This window comes from Stigmatopora nigra, chromosome 7, assembly GCF_051989575.1.
Source record: "Stigmatopora nigra isolate UIUO_SnigA chromosome 7, RoL_Snig_1.1, whole genome shotgun sequence".
Classification (NCBI taxonomy): Eukaryota; Metazoa; Chordata; class Actinopteri; order Syngnathiformes; family Syngnathidae; genus Stigmatopora; species Stigmatopora nigra.
Window position 1 is genome coordinate 9,475,765 of NC_135514.1, and position 21,552 is coordinate 9,497,316.

Sequence of the window (21,552 nt, forward strand, 5' to 3'; positions counted from 1 at the left end):
CACGCCGCTTCGCCCTTGAGCTGGCTTCAATCGGAGCCGAGTGCTTTCTTCCCAGACCTCGGCGCCTCCCGATGAGAGCGTTTGACCTGTTTCCTCTCGCTCCCTCTCGGGTTCTTCTTTAGGGGTGGGTTGAGCGGGGGGCATTTCGAGGGCACCCCTTTGTGTGCCTGGGACAGGGCCCCTAACAGTCCCTCAATTTTCCCCGTCCCTTACCCACCCCTCCATTTTACCTCGGAACGCAGCTGCCGTTGTGCCAGTCAGGTTATCCCACACAAATCATTGAACCGGACCTAACAGACCCTTGCCCAAATCGCTGCTTCAATCACTTGAAGCTAGACTATCGGATCTTTTGACCTTGAAATTGCAAATTCGACGTCACCGTTTTCCAGACTGTGACACTTCATTTATGAATTTCTAATTTAGGAGTTTTCCGTGTAACGAGCTGACACCAAGTCAATTTCTGTTTCAAGTTACCTCATCTAGAAAAACATAAAACTGAATTTAAAGTTGAGTAATTGTATGACTGATAATTTAAATGACGTTTCCACTGTGTTACTAATCCAAATATACCACAACTTATGATACTTTAACATATAACTCCCAACTCATCTAACAGTACCCTTACAAATAATGATCTGATTTTGGGAAAATGTGTGAAAGACTCAAAAACCCAGACTAATCTCAATTTATTAGCAACATATACAGATTTTCCTATGCCTGTGCCTGTTGAAATGTATTGCACATTGTACAATACGCAATTCCTTTCAAGAATTGCTACTCTCTTACTAGGTCACGCACCATCTTGTAGCATCTTAGAGAATTATGGATCGAGAGTTTTTCATCCATAGGAAAACAAGTAGGTGTAGTATTTGCAATTTAAATAGTTCCTAACTAATTGATGCATTTTACACAGGGAAGAATTGTAATAATAACGTTACAGAGTCTATATACTCTAAATTTACTACTACATTCTTTAAAAATCACTATACTGGAACTGTGTAATTATTACTTTTAGTGCTTAGGGAGTTCAAATGGTGATACAATGTTTATGCTGTTATTGCTGTTATCTTGTGACACCCACATCCATTGGATTAACATTTTTGGTTTGTTGAAGAATACTCAGAAATCAAAAATATGCAATACAGGACTCACGAGGTCCAACCTCAAATTGTTTCATTCAGTAGTACATAAACAAAAACATGGGCAACGACTTCACCAAGATAGTATTTTCTTTGTTTGTGAATATATAATTATACTGTCAACAGTCTTAACTACAAATTTAGTTTAAAAAAAACAATTTTCTGGATGCTTCAAGGATATAACAATTTAGTTCGAGAACAAATGCAATCTACAAAGAGTATTAGTCATATTCTGTAGCTGGATTACATTAGTTACTCAGGCACGAAAATGCCTGTTTTGCCATATTTGGGCAAATCTCACCACCCATGTTTTAACTCCAAGTCTTTTGGTTTGAGTAAGAAGAATTAGGTAGATTTCTTTATAGCCAAATCAACAATTTGGATATTTAAACCCTAATGAGAGTTGAAGTTGATCAGACAGTAGAATCTTGTTCACTTTAATTGGCTGCGATTGGTCCTTCTCAATTACCTTATCCGCTTTTACGTTATAGCCATAATATCCCCTCTTGACCTAATTCACTTTGTATATATGCTGGTCGCCAAAGCCATAACAACTACTTTCTTATAACTCTTGTTTTTTTTTCTTCTTCCCCCTCCCCCAAATATTATGGGAGTCGAAAGTGCATCTGTATAGACCCGCCACCACTTCATTAATTATTTAGAGGTCTTCTCGAAGGCCCGTTGTATTAAAGGGAGGGAATGATTTGAATAGGAAGTAGCTTCCCGGACCCGAGCGTGTGATGTGTGTGTGTGTTCCCCTGTCATTGTATGTTTCTGCGGCTTCATTTGTCTGCTGTGGCGAGCCAGGGGGCTGGAGGGAAAAATTTCCATTCTATGAATATTTAATACATAATAAAGTTTTTGATTTTATTCTATTCAATCAGAAGGTGGTGAAAATGTGGCAAAGCTAGCTAGCCCCCTTTTCAAGGACGGAAGGTAACTTGCTCCACTATTGCTGTGCTATTAGTACTGGAAATTATAATTTTTTTTCATATTTTGCCTTGGCTTGCAACTAATACTCATGTGCGACTTTTTTTCTCTCTCTCTGACCACTGACAGTCTGTTTTTTTTTTGTTTTTTTAAACGGTATATTTATTTGAAAAATGGTTAGGAATGGTTAGATTGCTAATATCTTTTACAATTGTTACTTTTTGTTTTTTCTTGGTTTTTGACCAAATCAAAAATTGCCGTTTGGAAAATGTGACATGCAGACATTCCTAATTTGCTTTTTTATTTTTGCCCAAGTAGTTGTTCACATAAAGGGGAACCTTACCCAATTCTTGAGACAGGTTGCAGGGTAATAATTCTGTGTGAAGTTTGCACGTTCATCCCATGTATATGTTTTTTTTCCTGGCACTACAGTTTCTTTCCTCTGTTAAAAACTGAAATTTGGGGTAGATAGCGCCAACGTTTGTCTATTTGTACCCTGTGTTTGGCAGCAAACCCGTATTCAAATAGGCTGTTCACAATCTCTTGCCTCAAGTAAGCTATGTGAGTTTCCAGCATACCTGTGACCCTGAGAACAAGAGCTTTAGAAACTAGTTGGATGAATGAAGCCCATTTTTAATGTTGTTTACCAAGGGATGGTCTCATTCTACAGAAAGGTACTGTATATACGATGTTTCCATTAAATCCATGTGTCTCTGTGCCGCCCACTGCATCCATACTGACCTGGCATGGCTGTATGTGAGACGCCCAGCTGGGAGTGCCCCTGAATCTACTTGGGATTAGCCCAGGATTGTCTGGGATTACGCTGGGATAGAGAGGGATTAGTAGTGACTGCCTGTTTTGGGGGCGTGAGGGCCATCGTTTGGCCAAATTGCCCCCGCAAGCTCGGTTTTGGGGGGAACGGAAATGAAGCCTGTATTCGCCCTGTGGAAACGGTCGCAAAATGCGTCTTAGTCTCAGATGTTGAAACCAGAAGATGTAGCGCAAAGTGAGCTTCAGTGGTTTTGATGACGACGGTCTCGGCTGACCACCGTCCGAAATCTCCCAAATCTCTCTAGCAGGTGGATTCATCAGATAAAGAGGGTTTGGGATGACGGCAAATCCCTCCAAGTTTAGTGTGGCTGCTCTTCCCTCACACGGGGATAAAATTGAGATTTGAATCAGACGGGTCACACAGAGTTTTAGCCTAAAGTGCAAGTGCAGCTCGGCTAGAGTTGGCCCCATTTAGTCTCTGATGAGCTCTGGTGGCTTGAAACCATTTTCCACATCTTCACTCTAATGAGGAGCATGTAAAACCAGGTTTATTATGAAGTTTTTTATTAGAATATATCACAAGTGGCAGTTTTTATACAGATTTATACACTGAATTATGGATAAGGACATTCAGGTACAGTACAGTATCTAACAATATCAAGACTTTCGAATTTATTTTAATTTTTCATTATTGTATAGTCAGATGATTGTTGCTAAAGATGCATTACAAAATTGTTTTTGTGTATGTCCAGTTTAAGTAAGGCAGACTTTTCATTCCTTAGGCATTGAAGTAACCACATTTTGGCAGGGGTCTGAACACCCTAACCTGCCTGAATACAGTTGTACAGTCAAGATAACTGTATCTATGTTTTAAGCAGTAAGCAAATTGAAGAATTCCACACCTTGTGTGCACAATAGGGTGCCGTTCAAGTCTGCGACAAAGCAGAGTAACAAATCAAAGGGAAAAATGGTAATAACTGGCCAAAACTGCAGGAGGGTTGTTACAATGATTTGATGAAGAAATTGATTGATTGAGAAGTTGTGAGGTGACCCATAATTTGTGATAATTGGCTAAATGTTAGATTGAGCTAATGGCATTCGAGTGTTTAAAGCTATTGTTCGCCTCGAATTTCAAAAACGGACCCTCCCACATCGGTATTTTACGCACAGAACGAACCTTGAAACTACTGTCATAGACCCCCCCCCCCCCCCCCGACCCCCCTAGTGAACAGGCACTTATGCAAATGAAGGAGGTGTGATCTGTTTTCAAAAATCATTAAAAGCAGACATTCAAGATTGTGTTCAGTGAGTGATGGCATATGTGTTTCATTTTCAGCATGATTTGATGGGGATGATTTACAGCCGTGTGATAGGTTGAGGGCTAAGATGAGGGGCTTTTTTGGGGGGAAGTTGGCACATGGAGAAGCCGTCAGTAGCAGGGAGCGGGCGTCCCCTGCGGGCCTTTGCACAGCCGAGATGAAAGGCTGTTTAGTGTTGGAGCAGCGGCATCAAAAGAACCTCTCGCATCCTCCGCCACTCCCCACCCCCACTCTCCTTCCATTCCTCTCTCTCTCTCGCTTTTTCTCACACACACACACACACACGCCACAATATGATATAGTTTTGCTGTTGCACGTTTACCCGGTTGCCATGGCAATGCGCCGCCGGAGGTGTCACAGCGAGATAACCCAAGGAGGCATTCACAGATCACCTGAATTCAGTTCGCCTCCCATCTCTTCTCTCTTGCTGTGTGTTCTCTGCCAGAATTTGATTTATTTTGTTTCCCTGGCGCGCACTTCGCCGTGAATACAAATAATCTGCGACATAATGGAGATGGTACAAGTGTGCATACCCCTCAATCTCAATAAAACCATTGTAACGCTATATTCCTAAACCGCAGGGGGTGTTTCTTTTTTTATTTTATTTTTTCATTTGATACTTTTCCCTACTCTGCCGCCAAACCACTTAGCAAGCCAACAAAAAAGCCAAATTTTGAAGTGAGTGGATCTTTTGAGTATTGGGAAATTCAGAATCCAGCTCCCCTTGAAATGTAAATGATAATATAAAAATTAGATACTGAGTATTACTGAGTCGCTGACTGTACACGCTGCCAGGATAATGGGAGAGTAATTGGTGACACACTGCATAATTGACGGCAGAGCGATTGAAAGCAGACTTGCCAAATGATTGTTGTGGGCACAGAAATGTGAGAAAAAAAGAAAATGACACAAAAAAAATAAGCACTCAGCCACAAAATAGAAGCAGGGGATTGTGATCGAGACAGAGGAAAATAGAGGCGATGTGAGGAAGGAGATTGGCAGTGGCAATAGATATTGGAAATTGGGATACATCCATTAGCCTTCCTTGCCCCTGGCTCAATCTCCTGATACATCCTCCCATTCAAAGCGCGCGCCAGAGAGCAACGGCTGCTGGCACTAAGCCAGACTGGCACAGACTTCAAACATACAGTAGTACACCCATCCAATGCAGCCCACATCAGGGCCCAGTCTGAATAGAGATGTAGAGGAGGACAGCTAGATTGATGGGAATGAAAGTGGGAGGACTGATGTGCGTGCTGAGAGCCTCTAAAGACAGAGTTGCGGGTCGTTTCAGGTTGGCGGTGGCTGACAGGGTCTAAGCGCCCCATCAGTATTGGCTGTCCTATGAAGGTGTTTGTGTTTTTCACACTTTTAAGACACAATGACTTGGATTGACACTGATTACACAGAATTATGACTTCAGTAATAACAGATATGGAAGTGACCCAAAGGGGTAGACTCGCCATTCAGAATGTTTCAACTTCATTGAAGACCTTCTTCCTTTTTGCAATATCTAGGGCAAAAGGTTTTCCAACCTCAGTGGCAGTGACAGACAGGACATTGTTGTAAATTGTTGTAGTATTGTTTGGCATTATACCATATCTGACATGAGCTGACTTGTGAAAATGCCATTGAAACTCTTTCTCTTTTGTAAATTCAACACTGTCCAAAGAAGAGCCATATTTTCACACTTGTCCTTTACAGTCCTTTATTTGTAACCCATTTTTTGCTCTTTTCTGTTTCTCCAGAATTCCATTCGTCACAACCTATCCCTACACACACGCTTCATCCGTGTCCAGAATGAGGGCACTGGAAAGAGCTCCTGGTGGATGTTGAACCCTGATGGAGGCAAGATGGGCAAGGCTCCAAGACGGCGAGCTGTCTCCATGGACAACAACACCAAATATCTCAAGAGCAAAGGCCGCATTCGAGGCAAGCGGGTCGGTCGTCCCGGAATTGGAGCAGGTTCAACTGTCGTGGGCCTACAAGGCTCCCCGGACCACAGTAGTCCACCTCATAAAGGTCTACCTGGCTCGGGAGGTACATCTGGTACGGAGAGTGAGTTTGATGCCTGGACTGATCTTCACTCTCGAGCCAGCTCGTCGGCATCTACCCTGAGCGGCCGTCTTTCGCCAATCCTGGCAGAAGGGGAACCGGAGGAGCCTGATGAGGGAGGTTTGTCATGTTCCACCTCCCCCCACCTATACCCGTCGCCCACCGCCTGCTCTCCTTCCATGGGGGCAGGTAACCGCTGTCCTCCCCTTGAGCAATTGCCTCAGCTGACCAACCTGACAGGTGCTATCAGTCTCGATGAACAGCTGATGGAGGACGGCTATCATCACCACCATTCACAGCAGCAACATCAACAGCATCCTTCTGTTGGAAGACACAAGCACCAAACTTCAGTCTACCACTACACTTCTGGAGTGAAAGGTCAGGCGTCCTACGGTACAAGCGGCTACGGAACGACGGGAATGGGAATGATGCGACACCACTCGCCCATGCAAACCATCCAAGAGAACAAGCCAGCAAGATTTTCTGGGACAATGCGAACATATTCCAGCACCAACGCCCTGCAGAGTCTTCTTACAGGGGGGGCAGCCGGGCAGCCCTACTGCCCAAAGGAAATGATGCTGGGTCTAAAGAGAGAGGGCCATACATTGATGTCCTGTAACGGCTCCAATCCTCACCACACCCGCCACCACGTCAATCACCAGAACGGACATGGTCAGAGTCACAATGGACATCACAGTCATAGCCAGAACAGAACTCATAGCCATACGCCTGCTCATAATCACAACCCATCTCACAGCCTCAGCCACAATGGCATCAGCCATAACCACACATCCCGGGTGCCACCGCTGAACCCTTGCAGCAATGGTAACCCACTGCAGACCTACAGTCACAAATCCCCTTACTTGTACAGCCCTCCATCACACGCCCACCTTCCGGCGTCAACCACCTTACCCCCCAACCCGGCGGGGATGCTCGGCATGCCCCAGGACTCCTGCCATTTGGCTACCGCGCCACATCCTCACCCTCGTCACAACCATTACCCCGACCTACAACACCAAGCCATGGTGAACGGACCCTTCCACCACGGTCAGGGTATGGTTGGTACCAACGGCACTGGGGGATACCACCACGGTTATCACCAGCCCCATCCGCACGAGAGACTTCCCGCTGACTTGGACATTGACATGTTCCAGGGCAGCTTGGACTGTGACGTGGAGTCCATCCTCCTCCATGACATCATGGACTCTGGAGAGGAGATGGACTTCAACTTTGACTGCTCCCTCGCCCAAGGGGTGGGTATTGGAATGGGAATGGGGATGGGTGTAACCATGGGTATGGGTATGGGAATGAGTGGACTGACCGTTCCGCAGCAAACCCACACCAACCAGAGCTGGGTGCCTGGCTAAATGCTGGGATGACCCACCTGGTACCCACAAAAGAACAATCTTACCCATAAAGCACTGTGCTCAACTGTGGCATTCCTGACTTGACACAGAGACTAAACGACCATGTCTTTCTTTGTTGTCTGTTACCCTTTTTCTCTTTTTGGTCCCTCTGAGATCTAGCTCTTTGTCTCATTTGATATTTCCTCATATCAGCTATATGTGATGACAATCTCTTAGCATCATTGCTTCTCATCTACCATGAGATTTGAACTCTCAAGGCACTTTATCGCAAGCGTGTTCACGAAGCAGCTCTTGCAGAACCCTGCATGTTTTGTGAGTTGATAAACTGTCAAAATTCAAACTCAAACAGGACCCATAATGAGTCAGAAGTAGAGACCAAATATAAAATCCCCTAGCTGCATTATGACTGCATCACGTTAACGCAAAAATCTTTGCAAAAACTCAATAAATGCAAATCAATTTTTGATCCGGAACCGTTTTTCTGCTAATGAAATTCATGCTCATGAGAACCAATCAATTCTCGCCAATGTCTTAGCGCGGCGTTTCTGTTATTTATGGCCTCATACATCCAGACCTTGGCACTTTGACTCATCTGTTGGATGCGATGTTTAGTTAATGTCCTCTTGCCATTCGGCCAAGGCGTGTTGTCACTACATCACCAAATGGATTCTATCATTACTCGCTTGCATGCAATTTGGTGAATTAAAAACTTGTATCACCTTGTCTCACCTGAGCTTCTGGAGGTACTCGCTCTCTCGCTCTTTCTCGCACTTGTCCTACTGTCTGGAAGTGGCTCTCTCTCCTTGCCTGCCAGTAGAGACAAAGTGGCCATTACTCACGGCGAGCCATTAATGGGGCTTGATTGAAATTCAGCATCTTGCTTTTAATCTCCAAAGTGATGCGGCAGCGATGCGTCATTATTGAGAAGCTAACACATTGTCCTCCCATATCTCACCCGAGGTGGGGGAGTCGAGATGGGTGCTGAAAACCAAGATGAAACACAGGGATGCCAATGTCACTGTCCACTTTGGGCAAATGTAAAAATAGTCTGGCCTTAAACTGAAAACATGTTTACAAATCTTTTTGGGTGATTCGAGGGATAAACTGACAATTTTTCCCCATACTGCTGTCTCTGCAAATTAGCACATTAAAGGCTGAACAAAAGAGCCATGGTTTATCTATTTATCTGTCCCTTTCAAAATGCATGGCTACGTCACTGCCAGTGCCACCGCCAATCTTTGCAGCGACAATTTGCTTCCGATTCTAAATTCCCAGCTTCACACCCTGTTTTTTTTTTGTGTCCAACTCCCATCTCATATCAGTCGGTACTTGACACGTAAAACCGAAAGATAGGAAATGGCCAGTGTGAACTGGGGTAGTTTTGATAAGAAGCCGGCTAAGCCATCCACACACTCCCCACACCCCTGGCCCCCATTTTTTTCCGTGTGTTTATTCTGTTGTTGTGTAGTTGTCGTTGTGTCGTTGCTAATTCTAAGGACCAACAGCGCTGACGTATTAGCACTGAGGAAACTCTTGTCGGTGAAATGATGTCGGTAGTAGTGCAAGTGTGACCTTCTTCCCAGACTACGGTCGGTCGCCCGCCCGCCCACGTGTGCCATGCTCAATTGTCTGTGTTTGTGATTTGGGGCTGAGGGTTGGAGTGTGTGTGTGTGTGTGTGGTGGAGAATAAGGAACAGGGGGAAGGGGGGTAGGGTCCTGAAGCTTCTTTATCATTACCCTTGAGAGAGTTATGGTTCATGCTTCTTCTTCTTCTTCTTTGGGTCCTCCAAGAAGATCCCCGCAGCATTTCGGCCTGATGACAAAAACAAAAGATGGGTTAGGGGTAAAGTCATTGATGCAGCCAAAGTTCAAACATGGCAGAGACAATAAGACATGGCAGAGACTATAAGAAGTGTGGAGTTGAGTAAGCAAAATGGGTCATTCGCGTTATTCCAACGAGCGACACACTTCTATCCGAGAAGAGAGCTATATGCGATGTCTAATTTTCCTATATTTATTTATGAAAGAGATTGGAATCCTAATTGTGGTAGTTGTTCGAGTCAACGCCTGTACACTCCTATCCTTCTCCTCCCTCCTGTTTTTTAAGATGTCTAGCCCACCCTCTTCTTTCCTGTTTTACTTACATTTATTTTGTACAAAATCTATATATTAAGAATATTGTAAAATAGTTTTTAAAAAAAATCTCAAAAGAATATCAGTTTGTTGTCTATTTCTTTTTTTTTCAAGAGAATGTATCTCATCATCTGGTGACTGTTAAATAAATGCATTTAAAATAAAAAAAACATTTTGTTTGTCATTACTGTCAAAACATACACATAAAAAGTCCTTTATAGGAAGATGAAAAAAAGTTATTTTTTAGCTTTTCATGGACATGCATGTTAAATTCTTCACAATATGCAATTTCTTTCATGTGCTCAAGCAATAAAACTAATTCATTCTTTTATTTTCTTTACCGCAGATGATCACAGGAGTAGCAGGGGTGCTGGAGCCTATCTCAGCCCACTGTGGGCAACCTTTGTCTTTGTGTTTGCAGTGCTGGTGATGATGGGAATGAGAATTGTGAGGATCTGGGAGCATCGTTTGTTATTCAGTCTGCATGTGAAAATGCTGTAAGTGCATGTGTGACGTACTATATGTAGGAGCCTGCCAGTGTATATGTGTGAGAGACAGAGGCACGCACTTAAACGCACACACAACACACACAAAAACAAGCAGCCAGATTGTCAGTGTCGTAGTAATAGGTGTGTGTCATGAGGCTCGTTATGGCCCCACAAAGACAGGATAGGTTGGCCACAGCTGTCCCGCTCCCACTGGAGGTGTTTTTGCAGGAGGAGTGAGCAGCACTACAGCGGCATACTGTCAAGCCCCAGGGGGACCACCGGCACACAGTGGTGGACCGTCAAGGCCTGCAAGGCCTTCTCTGCTGGGGTAAAAAAAAAAAAATCAGATTCACAGACTGATGTTATTTATATTTTGTCCATGAATTAATTAATTACAAATTGTCTTTCAGCTTCCTTTCTAGTGAATTCTGTGACCGGATGTTTGGTCACTGGGCTTTTTGTCGCCAGTCAAATGGTGACAGAGTTTACTGTTGAAACCAGCTCTCAAAATTATACTCATGAGAGAGGCTTTAATATCTTAGTACTGTTTAATATCTAAGTACATTTGACAGGCGACCAAGAGGGACCAAAAGAGCGGCGACCAAAAGAGCGGCGACCAAAAGAGCGGCGACCAAAAGCCCAGCGACCAAAGGTGCGGTCACAGAATTCACTAGGCCCCATCTTTCAGTGGGATAGAAAATGAATGGATTTCCAGTAAATCTTTGATTAATTGATGTGCTTAGATCTGTCAAACTATCTCAAGGACATGTTCACTATGTTGGCGTTGAGAGGCGTCTAGACTTTAGCTTGGAGAGCGGCGGACCACATTCACGACAGAGGAGGAAGGACCTGCTCCCAGATGCTTGAGTGGATGAGTAATGATGCGCTAATACTGCTTCTCTCACTCTCTCTCTCTCTCTCTCCCTCTCTCTGCGATAATGAGGAACAGAAGAGCAGACCCTCCCCGAGGCGCAGCACCTGGACCACGCGGACTGGCTGGCTGTCTGCTGCACCCCACGCGCGTCCCCGGAGAGCCTCGCTCTGGATCAACGCCAGACTCCAAAGTGGACGTTCTCGTGGCCAACTGAGCAGCGGCTTGAGAAATTGTTAACTTAACAAAACTAGATGGTTTTTGTCTGTACGTTTTTGTTTTTTGTTTTTTATGGGCCCTTCAATTATTTAATTTTCTTACAAGTTAGTAACCTTTTTCTCAACGCTTTTTTTTATTTTTATTGCTTTTGAATCCGATTTTAGGCTGAATTTGAAATGTACGAAAACCTTTGTAAAGACACTCAAATGATTACTGAGGAAAGTGTAGTCACCTGGTTGGCGCAGAGGTTACTTCACTGGACTCCCGTCCGGGAGAACTGGGTTCGATTCCCGGTCTGCACACATTTTCATTTAGTTGTTTCTGTGGACTTGTACTCAACAAAACTCAAATGATTACAAAGAAAAGTGTAGTCACTTGGTTGGCGCAGAGGTTAGATCACTGGACTCCCATCTGGGAGACCTGGGTTCAAATCCCGGTTGAGACACTTTTTCACTTAGTTGTTTCTGTGGACTTGTACTCAACAAAACTCAAATGATTACAAAGAAAAGTGTAGTCACTTGGTTGGCGCAGAGGTTTGATCACTGGACTCCCATCTGGGAGACCTGGGTTCAAATCCCGGTTGAGACACTTTTTCACTTAGTTGTTGCTGTGGACTTGTACTCAACAAAACTCAAATGATTACAAAGAAAAGTGTAGTCACTTGGTTGGCGCAGAGGTTAGATCACTGGACTCCCACCTGGGAGACCTGGGTTCAAATCCCGGTTGAGACACTTTTTCACTTAGTTGTTTCTGTGGACTTGTACTCAACAAAAATCAAATGATTACAAAGAAAAGTGTAGTCACTTGGTTGGCGCAGAGGTTAGATCACTGGACTCCCGTCTGGGAGACCTGGGTTCGATTCCCGCTGTCGCCGTTTGGCTGATCACCACACCAAGTAGTCTGGAAAATGGAACAAGAAAAAAAAAAGAGAAAAACCTTTTTAATTTATATTAAACACTTAGTCATAATTTTCAGTAAAAGGTTATATTCCGAACTGCCTTCGGCAGTTCGGAAGACAGTTGATGGACCTGTCTGTGCACAAGGCGTTCTCGGGTCGGCCTTCGGCCGACCCTCGACCGCTTGCTTGGTCAGTCAACCGCCGACACCGGGAAGCGAACTCACGTTCTCTCCGTGCAAAGGCGAGTGTGCAACCCACTACACCAACTCGTGCCCCACTTATACATAGGTGTTGAAACGTTTTATCCATGGAAATGGGGTGAAACACTTAGTCATTTTTGGACAAAATGCTTCATCCACCACAGAAGACTTATTCAGTTAAACACTTAGCCATTAGAACTTATTCTTTTAACTGAATAATATTTGGAAAATCTTTGCCTGCACTGGGATTTGAACCCAGGACCACAGGGGTGGTAGACTGATGACTTATCCACTGGGCCACCACCCCGTGAGAGAAAGTGGTAGTACTTATACTTTTACCTCTTTCATTTGCCTGAAACACAGTCATTTTTTTGACTAAATGTTTCATCCACCACTGAATACTTATACACTTAAACACTTAGGCATTAGTACTTATTCTTTTAACTGAATAATATTGGGAAAATCTTTGCTTGCACTGGGATTTGAACCAACAACCACAGATATGGGAGACTGATGACTTATCCACTGGGCCACCAACCTGTGAAAGAAAGTGGTAGTACTTATACTTTTACCTCTTTCATTCACCAAAAAAGCCAATAAGCCTTGCTATACTATGTCGTTTTTTTTTAAGCCAAAAGCCTTACTATACTATGTCGTTTTTGAAGCCAAAACGCCTTACTATAGTATGTCGTTTTTTTAAGCCAAAAAGCCTTACTATACTATGTCGTTTTTTTAAGCCAAAAAGCCTTACTATACTATGTCGTTTTTTTTTAAGCCAAAAAGCCTTACTATACTATGTCGTTTTTTTTAAGCCAAAAAGCCTTACTTTACTATGTCGTTTTTTTGAAGCCAAAAAGCCTTACTATACTATGTCGTTTTTTTAAGCCAAAAAGCCTTACTATACTATGTCGTTTTTGAAGCCAAAAAGCCTTATTATACTATGTCGTTTTTTTTAAGCCAAAAAGCCTTAGTATACTATGTCGTTTTTTTTAAGCCAAAAAGCCTTACTATTCTATGTCGTTTTTGAAGCCAAAAAGCCTTACTATACTATGTCGTTTTTTTAAGCCAAAAAGCCTTACTATACTATGTCGTTTTTTTAAGCCAAAAAGCCTTACTATACTATGTCGTTTTTTTTAAGCCAAAAAGCCTTACTATACTATGTCGTTTTTTTTAAGCCAAAAAGCCTTACTATACTATGTCGTTTTTGAAGCCAAAAAGCCTTACTATACTATGTCGTTTTTTTAAGCCAAAAAGCCTTACTATACTATGTCATTTTTTAAGCCAAAAAGCCTTACTATACTATGTCGTTTTTTTAAGCCAAAAAGCCTTACTATACTATGTCGTTTTTGAAGCCAAAAAGCCTTACTATACTATGTCGTTTTTTTTTTAAGCCAAAAAGCCTTACTATACTATGTCATTTTTTAAGCCAAAAAGCCTTACTATACTATGTCGTTTTTGAACCCAAAAAGCCTTACTATACTATGTCGTTTTTTTAAGCCAAAAAGCCTTACTATACTATGTCATTTTTTTAAGCCAAAAAGCCTTACTATACTATGTCGTTTTTAAAGCCAAAAAGCCTTATTATACTATGTCGTTTTTGAAGCCAAAAAGCCTTACTATACTATGTTGTTTTTTTAAGCAAAAAAGCCTTACTATACTATGTCGTTTTTTTAAGCCAAAAAGCCTTACTATACTATGTCGTTTTTTTGAAGCCAAAAAGCCTTACTATACTATGTCGTTTTTTTAAGCCAAAAAGCCTTACTATACTATGTCGTTTTTGAAGCCAAAAAGCCTTACTATACTATGTCGTTTTTTTAAGCCAAAAAGCCTTACTATACTATGTCGTTTTTTTTAAGCCAAAAAGCCTTACTATACTATGTCGTTTTTGAAGCCAAAACGCCTTACTATAGTATGTCGTTTTTTTAAGCCAAATAGCCTTACTATACTATGTCGTTTTTTTAAGCCAAAAAGCCTTACTATACTATGTCGTTTTTTTTAAGCCAAAAAGCCTTACTATACTATGTCGTTTTTCAAGCCAAAAAGCCTTACTATACTATGTCGTTTTTTAAGCCAAAAAGCCTTACTATACTATGTCGTTTTTTTTAAGCCAAAAAGCCTTACTATACTATGTCGTTTTTTTGAAGCCAAAAAGCCTTACTATACTATGTCGTTTTTTAAGCCAAAAAGCCTTACTATACTATGTCGTTTTTGAAGCCAAAAAGCCTTACTATACTATGTCGTTTTTTAAGCCAAAAAGCCTTACTATACTATGTCATTTTTTTAAGCCAAAAAGCCTTACTATACTATGTCGTTTTTAAAGCCAAAAAGCCTTATTATACTATGTCGTTTTTGAAGCCAAAAAGCCTTACTATACTATGTCGTTTTTTAAGCAAAAAAGCCTTACTATACTATGTCGTTTTTTTAAGCCAAAAAGCCTTACTATACTATGTCGTTTTTTTGAAGCCAAAAAGCCTTACTATACTATGTCGTTTTTTTAAGCCAAAAAGCCTTACTATACTATGTCGTTTTTGAAGCCAAAAAGCCTTACTATACTATGTCGTTTTTTTAAGCCAAAAAGCCTTACTATACTATGTCGTTTTTTTTAAGCCAAAAAGCCTTACTATACTATGTCGTTTTTGAAGCCAAAACGCCTTACTATAGTATGTCGTTTTTTTAAGCCAAAAAGCCTTACTATACTATGTCGTTTTTTTAAGCCAAAAAGCCTTACTATACTATGTCGTTTTTTTTAAGCCAAAAAGCCTTACTATACTATGTCGTTTTTCAAGCCAAAAAGCCTTACTATACTATGTCGTTTTTTAAGCCAAAAAGCCTTACTATACTATGTCGTTTTTTTTAAGCCAAAAAGCCTTACTATACTATGTCGTTTTTTTGAAGCCAAAAAGCCTTACTATACTATGTCGTTTTTTAAGCCAAAAAGCCTTACTATACTATGTCGTTTTTGAAGCCAAAAAGCCTTACTATACTATGTCGTTTTTTAAGCCAAAAAGCCTTACTATACTATGTCGTTTTTTAAGCCAAAAAGCCTTACTATATATACTATGTCGTTTTTTTTTAAGCCAAAAAGCCTTACTATAATATGTCGTTTTTTAAGCCAAAAAGCCTTACTATACTATGTCGTTTTTGGAGCCAAAAAGCCTTACTATACTATGTCGTTTTTGAAGCCAAAAAGCCTTACTATACTATGTCGTTTTTTAAGCCAAAAAGCCTTACTATACTATGTCGTTTTTGAAGCCAAAAAGCCTTATTATACTATGTTGTTTTTGAAGCCAAAAAGCCTTACTAAACTATGTCGTTTTTTTAAGCCAAAAAGCCTTACTATACTGTGTTGTTTTTTTTAAGCCAAAAAGCCTTACTAATACTATGTCGTTTTTGAAGCCAAAACGCCTTACTATAGTATGTCGTTTTTTTAAGCCAAAAAGCCTTACTATACTATGTCGTTTTTTTTAAGCCAAAAAGCCTTACTATACTATGTCGTTTTTGAAGCCAAAAAGCCTTACTATACTATGTCGTTTTTTTTAAGCCAAAAAGCCTTACTATACTATGTCGTTTTTTTAAGCCAAAAAGCCTTACTATACTATGTCGTTTTTTTAAGCCAAAAAGCCTTACTATACTATGTCGTTTTTTTTAAGCAAAAAAGCCTTACTATACTATGTCGTTTTTTTGAAGCCAAAAAGCCTTACTATACTATGTCGTTTTTTAAGCCAAAAAGCCTTACTATACTATGTCGTTTTTGAAGCCAAAAAGCCTTACTATACTATGTCGTTTTTTTAAGCCAAAAAGCCTTACTATACTATGTCGTTTTTTTTAAGCCAAAAAGCCTTACTATACTATGTCGTTTTTGAAGCCAAAACGCCTTACTATAGTATGTCGTTTTTTTAAGCCAAAAAGCCTTACTATACTATGTCGTTTTTTTTAAGCCAAAAAGCCTTACTATACTATGTCGTTTTTGAAGCCAAAACGCCTTACTATAGTATGTCGTTTTTTTAAGCCAAAAAGCCTTACTATACTATGTCGTTTTTGAAGCCAAAACGCCTTACTATAGTATGTCGTTTTTTTAAGCCAAAAAGCCTTACTATACTATGTCGTTTTTTTTAAGCCAAAAAGCCTTACTATACTATGTCGTTTTTGAAGCCAAAACGCCTTACTATAGTATGTCGTTTTTTTAAGCCAAAAAGCCTTACTATACTATGTCGTTTTTTTTTAAGCCAAAAAGCCTTACTATACTATGTCGTTTTTTTAAGCCAAAAAGCCTTACTATACTATGTCATTTTTTAAGCCAAAAAGCCTTACTATACTATGTCGTTTTTTTAAGCCAAAAAGCCTTACTATACTATGTCGTTTTTGAAGCCAAAAAGCCTTACTATACTATGTCGTTTTTTTAAGCCAAAAAGCCTTACTATACTATGTCGTTTTTGAAGCCAAAAAGCCTTACTATACTATGTCGTTTTTTTTAAGCCAAAAAGCCTTACTATACTATGTCGTTTTTTTTAAGCCAAAAAGCCTTACTATACTATGTCGTTTTTGAAGCCAAAACGCCTTACTATAGTATGTCGTTTTTTTAAGCCAAAAAGCCTTACTATACTATGTCGTTTTTTTAAGCCAAAAAGCCTTACTATACTATGTCGTTTTTTTTAAGCCAAAAAGCCTTACTATACTATGTCGTTTTTCAAGCCAAAAAGCCTTACTATACTATGTCGTTTTTTAAGCCAAAAAGCCTTACTATACTATGTCGTTTTTTTTAAGCCAAAAAGCCTTACTATACTATGTCGTTTTTTTGAAGCCAAAAAGCCTTACTATACTATGTCGTTTTTTAAGCCAAAAAGCCTTACTATACTATGTCGTTTTTTAAGCCAAAAAGCCTTACTATACTATGTCGTTTTTTAAGCCAAAAAGCCTTACTATACTATGTCGTTTTTGAAGCCAAAAAGCCTTACTATACTATGTCGTTTTTTTAAGCCAAAAAGCCTTACTATACTATGTCGTTTTTTTTAAGCCAAAAAGCCTTACTATACTATGTCGTTTTTGAAGCCAAAACGCCTTACTATAGTATGTCGTTTTTTTAAGCCAAAAAGCCTTACTATACTATGTCGTTTTTTTTAAGCCAAAAAGCCTTACTATACTATGTCGTTTTTGAAGCCAAAACGCCTTACTATAGTATGTCGTTTTTTTAAGCCAAAAAGCCTTACTATACTATGTCGTTTTTGAAGCCAAAACGCCTTACTATAGTATGTCGTTTTTTTAAGCCAAAAAGCCTTACTATACTATGTCGTTTTTTTTAAGCCAAAAAGCCTTACTATACTATGTCGTTTTTGAAGCCAAAACGCCTTACTATAGTATGTCGTTTTTTTAAGCCAAAAAGCCTTACTATACTATGTCGTTTTTTTTAAGCCAAAAAGCCTTACTATACTATGTCGTTTTTTTAAGCCAAAAAGCCTTACTATACTATGTCATTTTTTAAGCCAAAAAGCCTTACTATACTATGTCGTTTTTTTAAGCCAAAAAGCCTTACTATACTATGTCGTTTTTGAAGCCAAAAAGCCTTACTATACTATGTCGTTTTTTTTAAGCCAAAAAGCCTTACTATACTATGTCGTTTTTTTTAAGCCAAAAAGCCTTACTATACTATGTCGTTTTTGAAGCCAAAACGCCTTACTATAGTATGTCGTTTTTTTAAGCCAAAAAGCCTTACTATACTATGTCGTTTTTTTAAGCCAAAAAGCCTTACTATACTATGTCGTTTTTTTTAAGCCAAAAAGCCTTACTATACTATGTCGTTTTTCAAGCCAAAAAGCCTTACTATACTATGTCGTTTTTTAAGCCAAAAAGCCTTACTATACTATGTCGTTTTTTTTAAGCCAAAAAGCCTTACTATACTATGTCGTTTTTTTGAAGCCAAAAAGCCTTACTATACTATGTCGTTTTTTAAGCCAAAAAGCCTTACTATACTATGTCGTTTTTTAAGCCAAAAAGCCTTACTATACTATGTCGTTTTTTAAGCCAAAAAGCCTTACTATACTATGTCGTTTTTTAAGCCAAAAAGCCTTACTATATATACTATGTCGTTTTTTTTTAAGCCAAAAAGCCTTACTATAATATGTCGTTTTTTTAAGCCAAAAAGCCTTACTATACTGTGTTGTTTTTTTGAAGCCAAAAAGCCTTACTAATACTATGTCGTTTTTGAAGCCAAAACGCCTTACTATAGTATGTCGTTTTTTTAAGCCAAAAAGCCTTACTATACTATGTCGTTTTTTTTAAGCCAAAAAGCCTTACTATACTATGTCGTTTTTGAAGCCAAAAAGCCTTACTATACTATGTCGTTTTTTTTAAGCCAAAAAGCCTTACTATACTATGTCGTTTTTGAAGCCAAAAAGCCTTACTATACTATGTCGTTTTTTAAGCCAAAAAGCCTTACTATACTATGTCGTTTTTTAAGCCAAAAAGCCTTACTATACTATGTCGTTTTTTTGAAGCCAAAAAGCCTTACTATACTATGTCATTTTTTTTAAGCCAAAATGCCTTACTATACTATGTCGTTTTTTTAAGCCAAAAAGCCTTACTATACTATGTCGTTTTTGAAGCCAAAAAGCCTTACTATACTATGTCGTTTTTTTTAAGCCAAAAAGCCTTACTATACTATGTCGTTTTTTTAAGCCAAAAAGCCTTACTATACTATGTCGTTTTTGAAGCCAAAAAGCCTTACTATACTATGTCGTTTTTTTTAAGCCAAAAAGCCTTACTATACTATGTCGTTTTTTAAGCCAAAAAGCCTTACTATACTATGTCGTTTTTTTGAAGCCAAAAAGCCTTACTATTCTATGTCGTTTTTGAAGCCAAAAAACCTTACTATACTATGTCGTTTTTTTTAAGCCAAAAAGCCTTACTATACTATGTCGTTTTTGAAGCCAAAAAGCCTTACTATACTATGTCGTTTTTTTTTAAGCCAAAAAGCCTTACTATACTATGTCGTTTTTTTAAGCCAAAAAGCCTTACTATACTATGTCGTTTTTGAAGCCAAAAAGCCTTACTATACTATGTCGTTTTTTTTAAGCCAAAAAGCCTTACTATACTATGTCGTTTTTTTAAGCCAAAAAGCCTTACTATACTATGTCGTTTTTGAAGCCAAAAAGCCTTACTATACTATGTCGTTTTTTTTAAGCCAAAAAGCCTTACTATACTATGACGTTTTTTAAGCCAAAAAGCCTTACTATACTGTCGTTTTTTTGAAGCCAAAAAGCCTTACTATTCTATGTCGTTTTTGAAGCCAAAAAACCTTACTATACTATGTCGTTTTTTTAAGCCAAAAAGCCTTACTATACTATGTCGTTTTTGAAGCCAAAAAGCCTTACTATACTATGTCGTTTTTGAAGCCAAAAAGCCTTACTATACTATGTCGTTTTTTTTAAGCCAAAAAGCCTTACTATACTATGTCGTTTTTTAAAGCCAAAAAGCCTTACTATACTATGTCGTTTTTGAAGCCAAAAAGCCTTACTATGCTATGTCGTTTTTGAAGCCAAAAAGCCTTACTATACTATGTCGTTTTTTTTAAGCCAAAAAGCCTTACTATACTATGACGTTTTTTAAGCCAAAAAGCCTTACTATACTGTCGTTTTTTTGAAGCCAAAAAGCCTTACTATTCTATGTCGTTTTTGAAGCCAAAAAACCTTACTATACTATGTCGTTTTTTTAAGCCAAAAAGCCTTACTATACTATGTCGTTTTTGAAGCCAAAAAGCCTTACTATACTATGTCGTTTTTGAAGCCAAAAAGCCTTACTATACTATGTCGTTTTTTTTAAGCCAAAAAGCCTTACTATACTATGTCGTTTTTTAAAGCCAAAAAGCCTTACTATACTATGTCGTTTTTGAAGCCAAAAAGCCTTACTATGCTATGTCGTTTTTGAAGCCAAAAAGCCTTACTATACTATGTCGTTTTTTAAGCCAAAAAGCCTTACTATACTATGTCGTTTTTTAAGCCAAAAAGCCTTACTATACTATGTCGTTTTTGAAGCCAAAAAGCCTTACTATACTATGTCGTTTTTGAAGCCAAAAAGCCTTACTATACTATGTCGTTTTTTTAAGAAAAAAGCCTTACTATACTATGTCATTTTTTAAAGAAAAAAGCCTTACTATACTATGTCGTTTTTTTAAGCCAAAAAGCCTTACTATACTATGTCGTTTTTTTAAGCCAAAAAGCCTTACTATACTATGTCGTTTTTTTAAGCCAAAAAGCCTTACTATACTATGTCATTTTAAGCCAAAAAGCCTTACTATACTATGTCGTTTTTTTAAGAAAAAAGCCTTACTATACTATGTCGTTTTTTTAAGAAAAAAGCCTTACTATACTATGTCGTTTTTTTAAGAAAAAAGCCTTACTATACTATGTCGTTTTTGAAGAGAAAAAGCCTTACTATACTATGTCGTTTTTTTAAGAAAAAAGCCTTACTATACTATGTCGTTTTTGAAGAGAAAAAGCCTTACTGTACTATGTCGTTTTTTTTAAGAAAAAAAGCCTTACTATACTATGTCGTTTTTTTAAGAAAAAAACCTTACTATACTATGTCGTTTTTTTTAAGAAAAAAGCCTTACTATACTATGTCGTTTTTTTAAGAAAAAAGCCTTACTATACTATGTCGTTTTTTAAGCCAAAAAAGCCTTACTATACTATGTCGTTTTTTTAAGAAAAAAGCCTTACTATACTATGTCGTTTTTTAAGCCAAAAAGCCTTACTTTACTATGTCGTTTTTTTAAGAAAAAAGCCTTACTATATTATGTCGTTTTTTTAAAGAAAAAACCTTACTATACTATGTCGTTTTTTTAAGAAAAAAGCCTTACTATACTATGTCGTTTTTTTAAGAAAAAAGCCTTACTATACTATGTCGTTTTTTAAAGAAAAAAGCCTTACTATACTATGTCGTTTTTTTTAAGATAAAAGCCTTACTATACTATGTCGTTTTTGAAGAGAAAAAGCCTTACTATACTATGTCGTTTTTTAAGCCAAAAAGCCTTACTATACTATGTCGTTTTTGAAGCCAAAAAGCCTTACTATACTATGTCGTTTTTCAAGCCAAAAAGCCTTACTATACTATGTCGTTTTTTTAAGCCAAAAAGCCTTACTATACTATGTCGTTTTTTTAAGCCAAAAA

General features: G+C 38.9%; 1 protein-coding gene and 1 long non-coding RNA gene across 11 annotated transcripts in view; one reads left to right on the forward strand and one right to left on the reverse strand.

Moving 5' to 3' along the window:
• LOC144199134 (forkhead box protein O6-like) overlaps nt 1-9,878 on the forward strand; it is a 42,246-nt gene extending 32,368 nt beyond the window's left edge. For both annotated transcript variants that reach the window (XM_077720556.1, XM_077720557.1), the window contains exon 2: nt 5,908-9,878. In XM_077720556.1, the coding sequence (XP_077576682.1) occupies nt 5,908-7,581 (1,674 nt within the window). In that variant the 3' untranslated portion in view covers nt 7,582-9,878. The remainder of the gene's footprint in view (nt 1-5,907) is intronic.
• LOC144199140 (uncharacterized) overlaps nt 3,357-21,552 on the reverse strand; it is a 73,174-nt gene continuing 54,978 nt past the window's right edge. Inside the window, exons 7-11 of one of the 9 annotated variants that reach the window (XR_013326853.1) lie at nt 11,525-12,192; nt 10,056-10,525; nt 9,319-9,394; nt 8,311-8,388; nt 3,357-3,772 (exon numbers count right to left, since the gene is read on the reverse strand). This is a non-coding gene — a long non-coding RNA (uncharacterized LOC144199140). Of the gene's footprint in view, nt 3,773-4,429; nt 9,395-10,055; nt 10,526-11,524; nt 12,193-21,552 lie in introns of those variants that run through there. The other 8 variants (XR_013326851.1, XR_013326849.1, XR_013326852.1 and 5 more) reach the window with 8 other exon arrangements.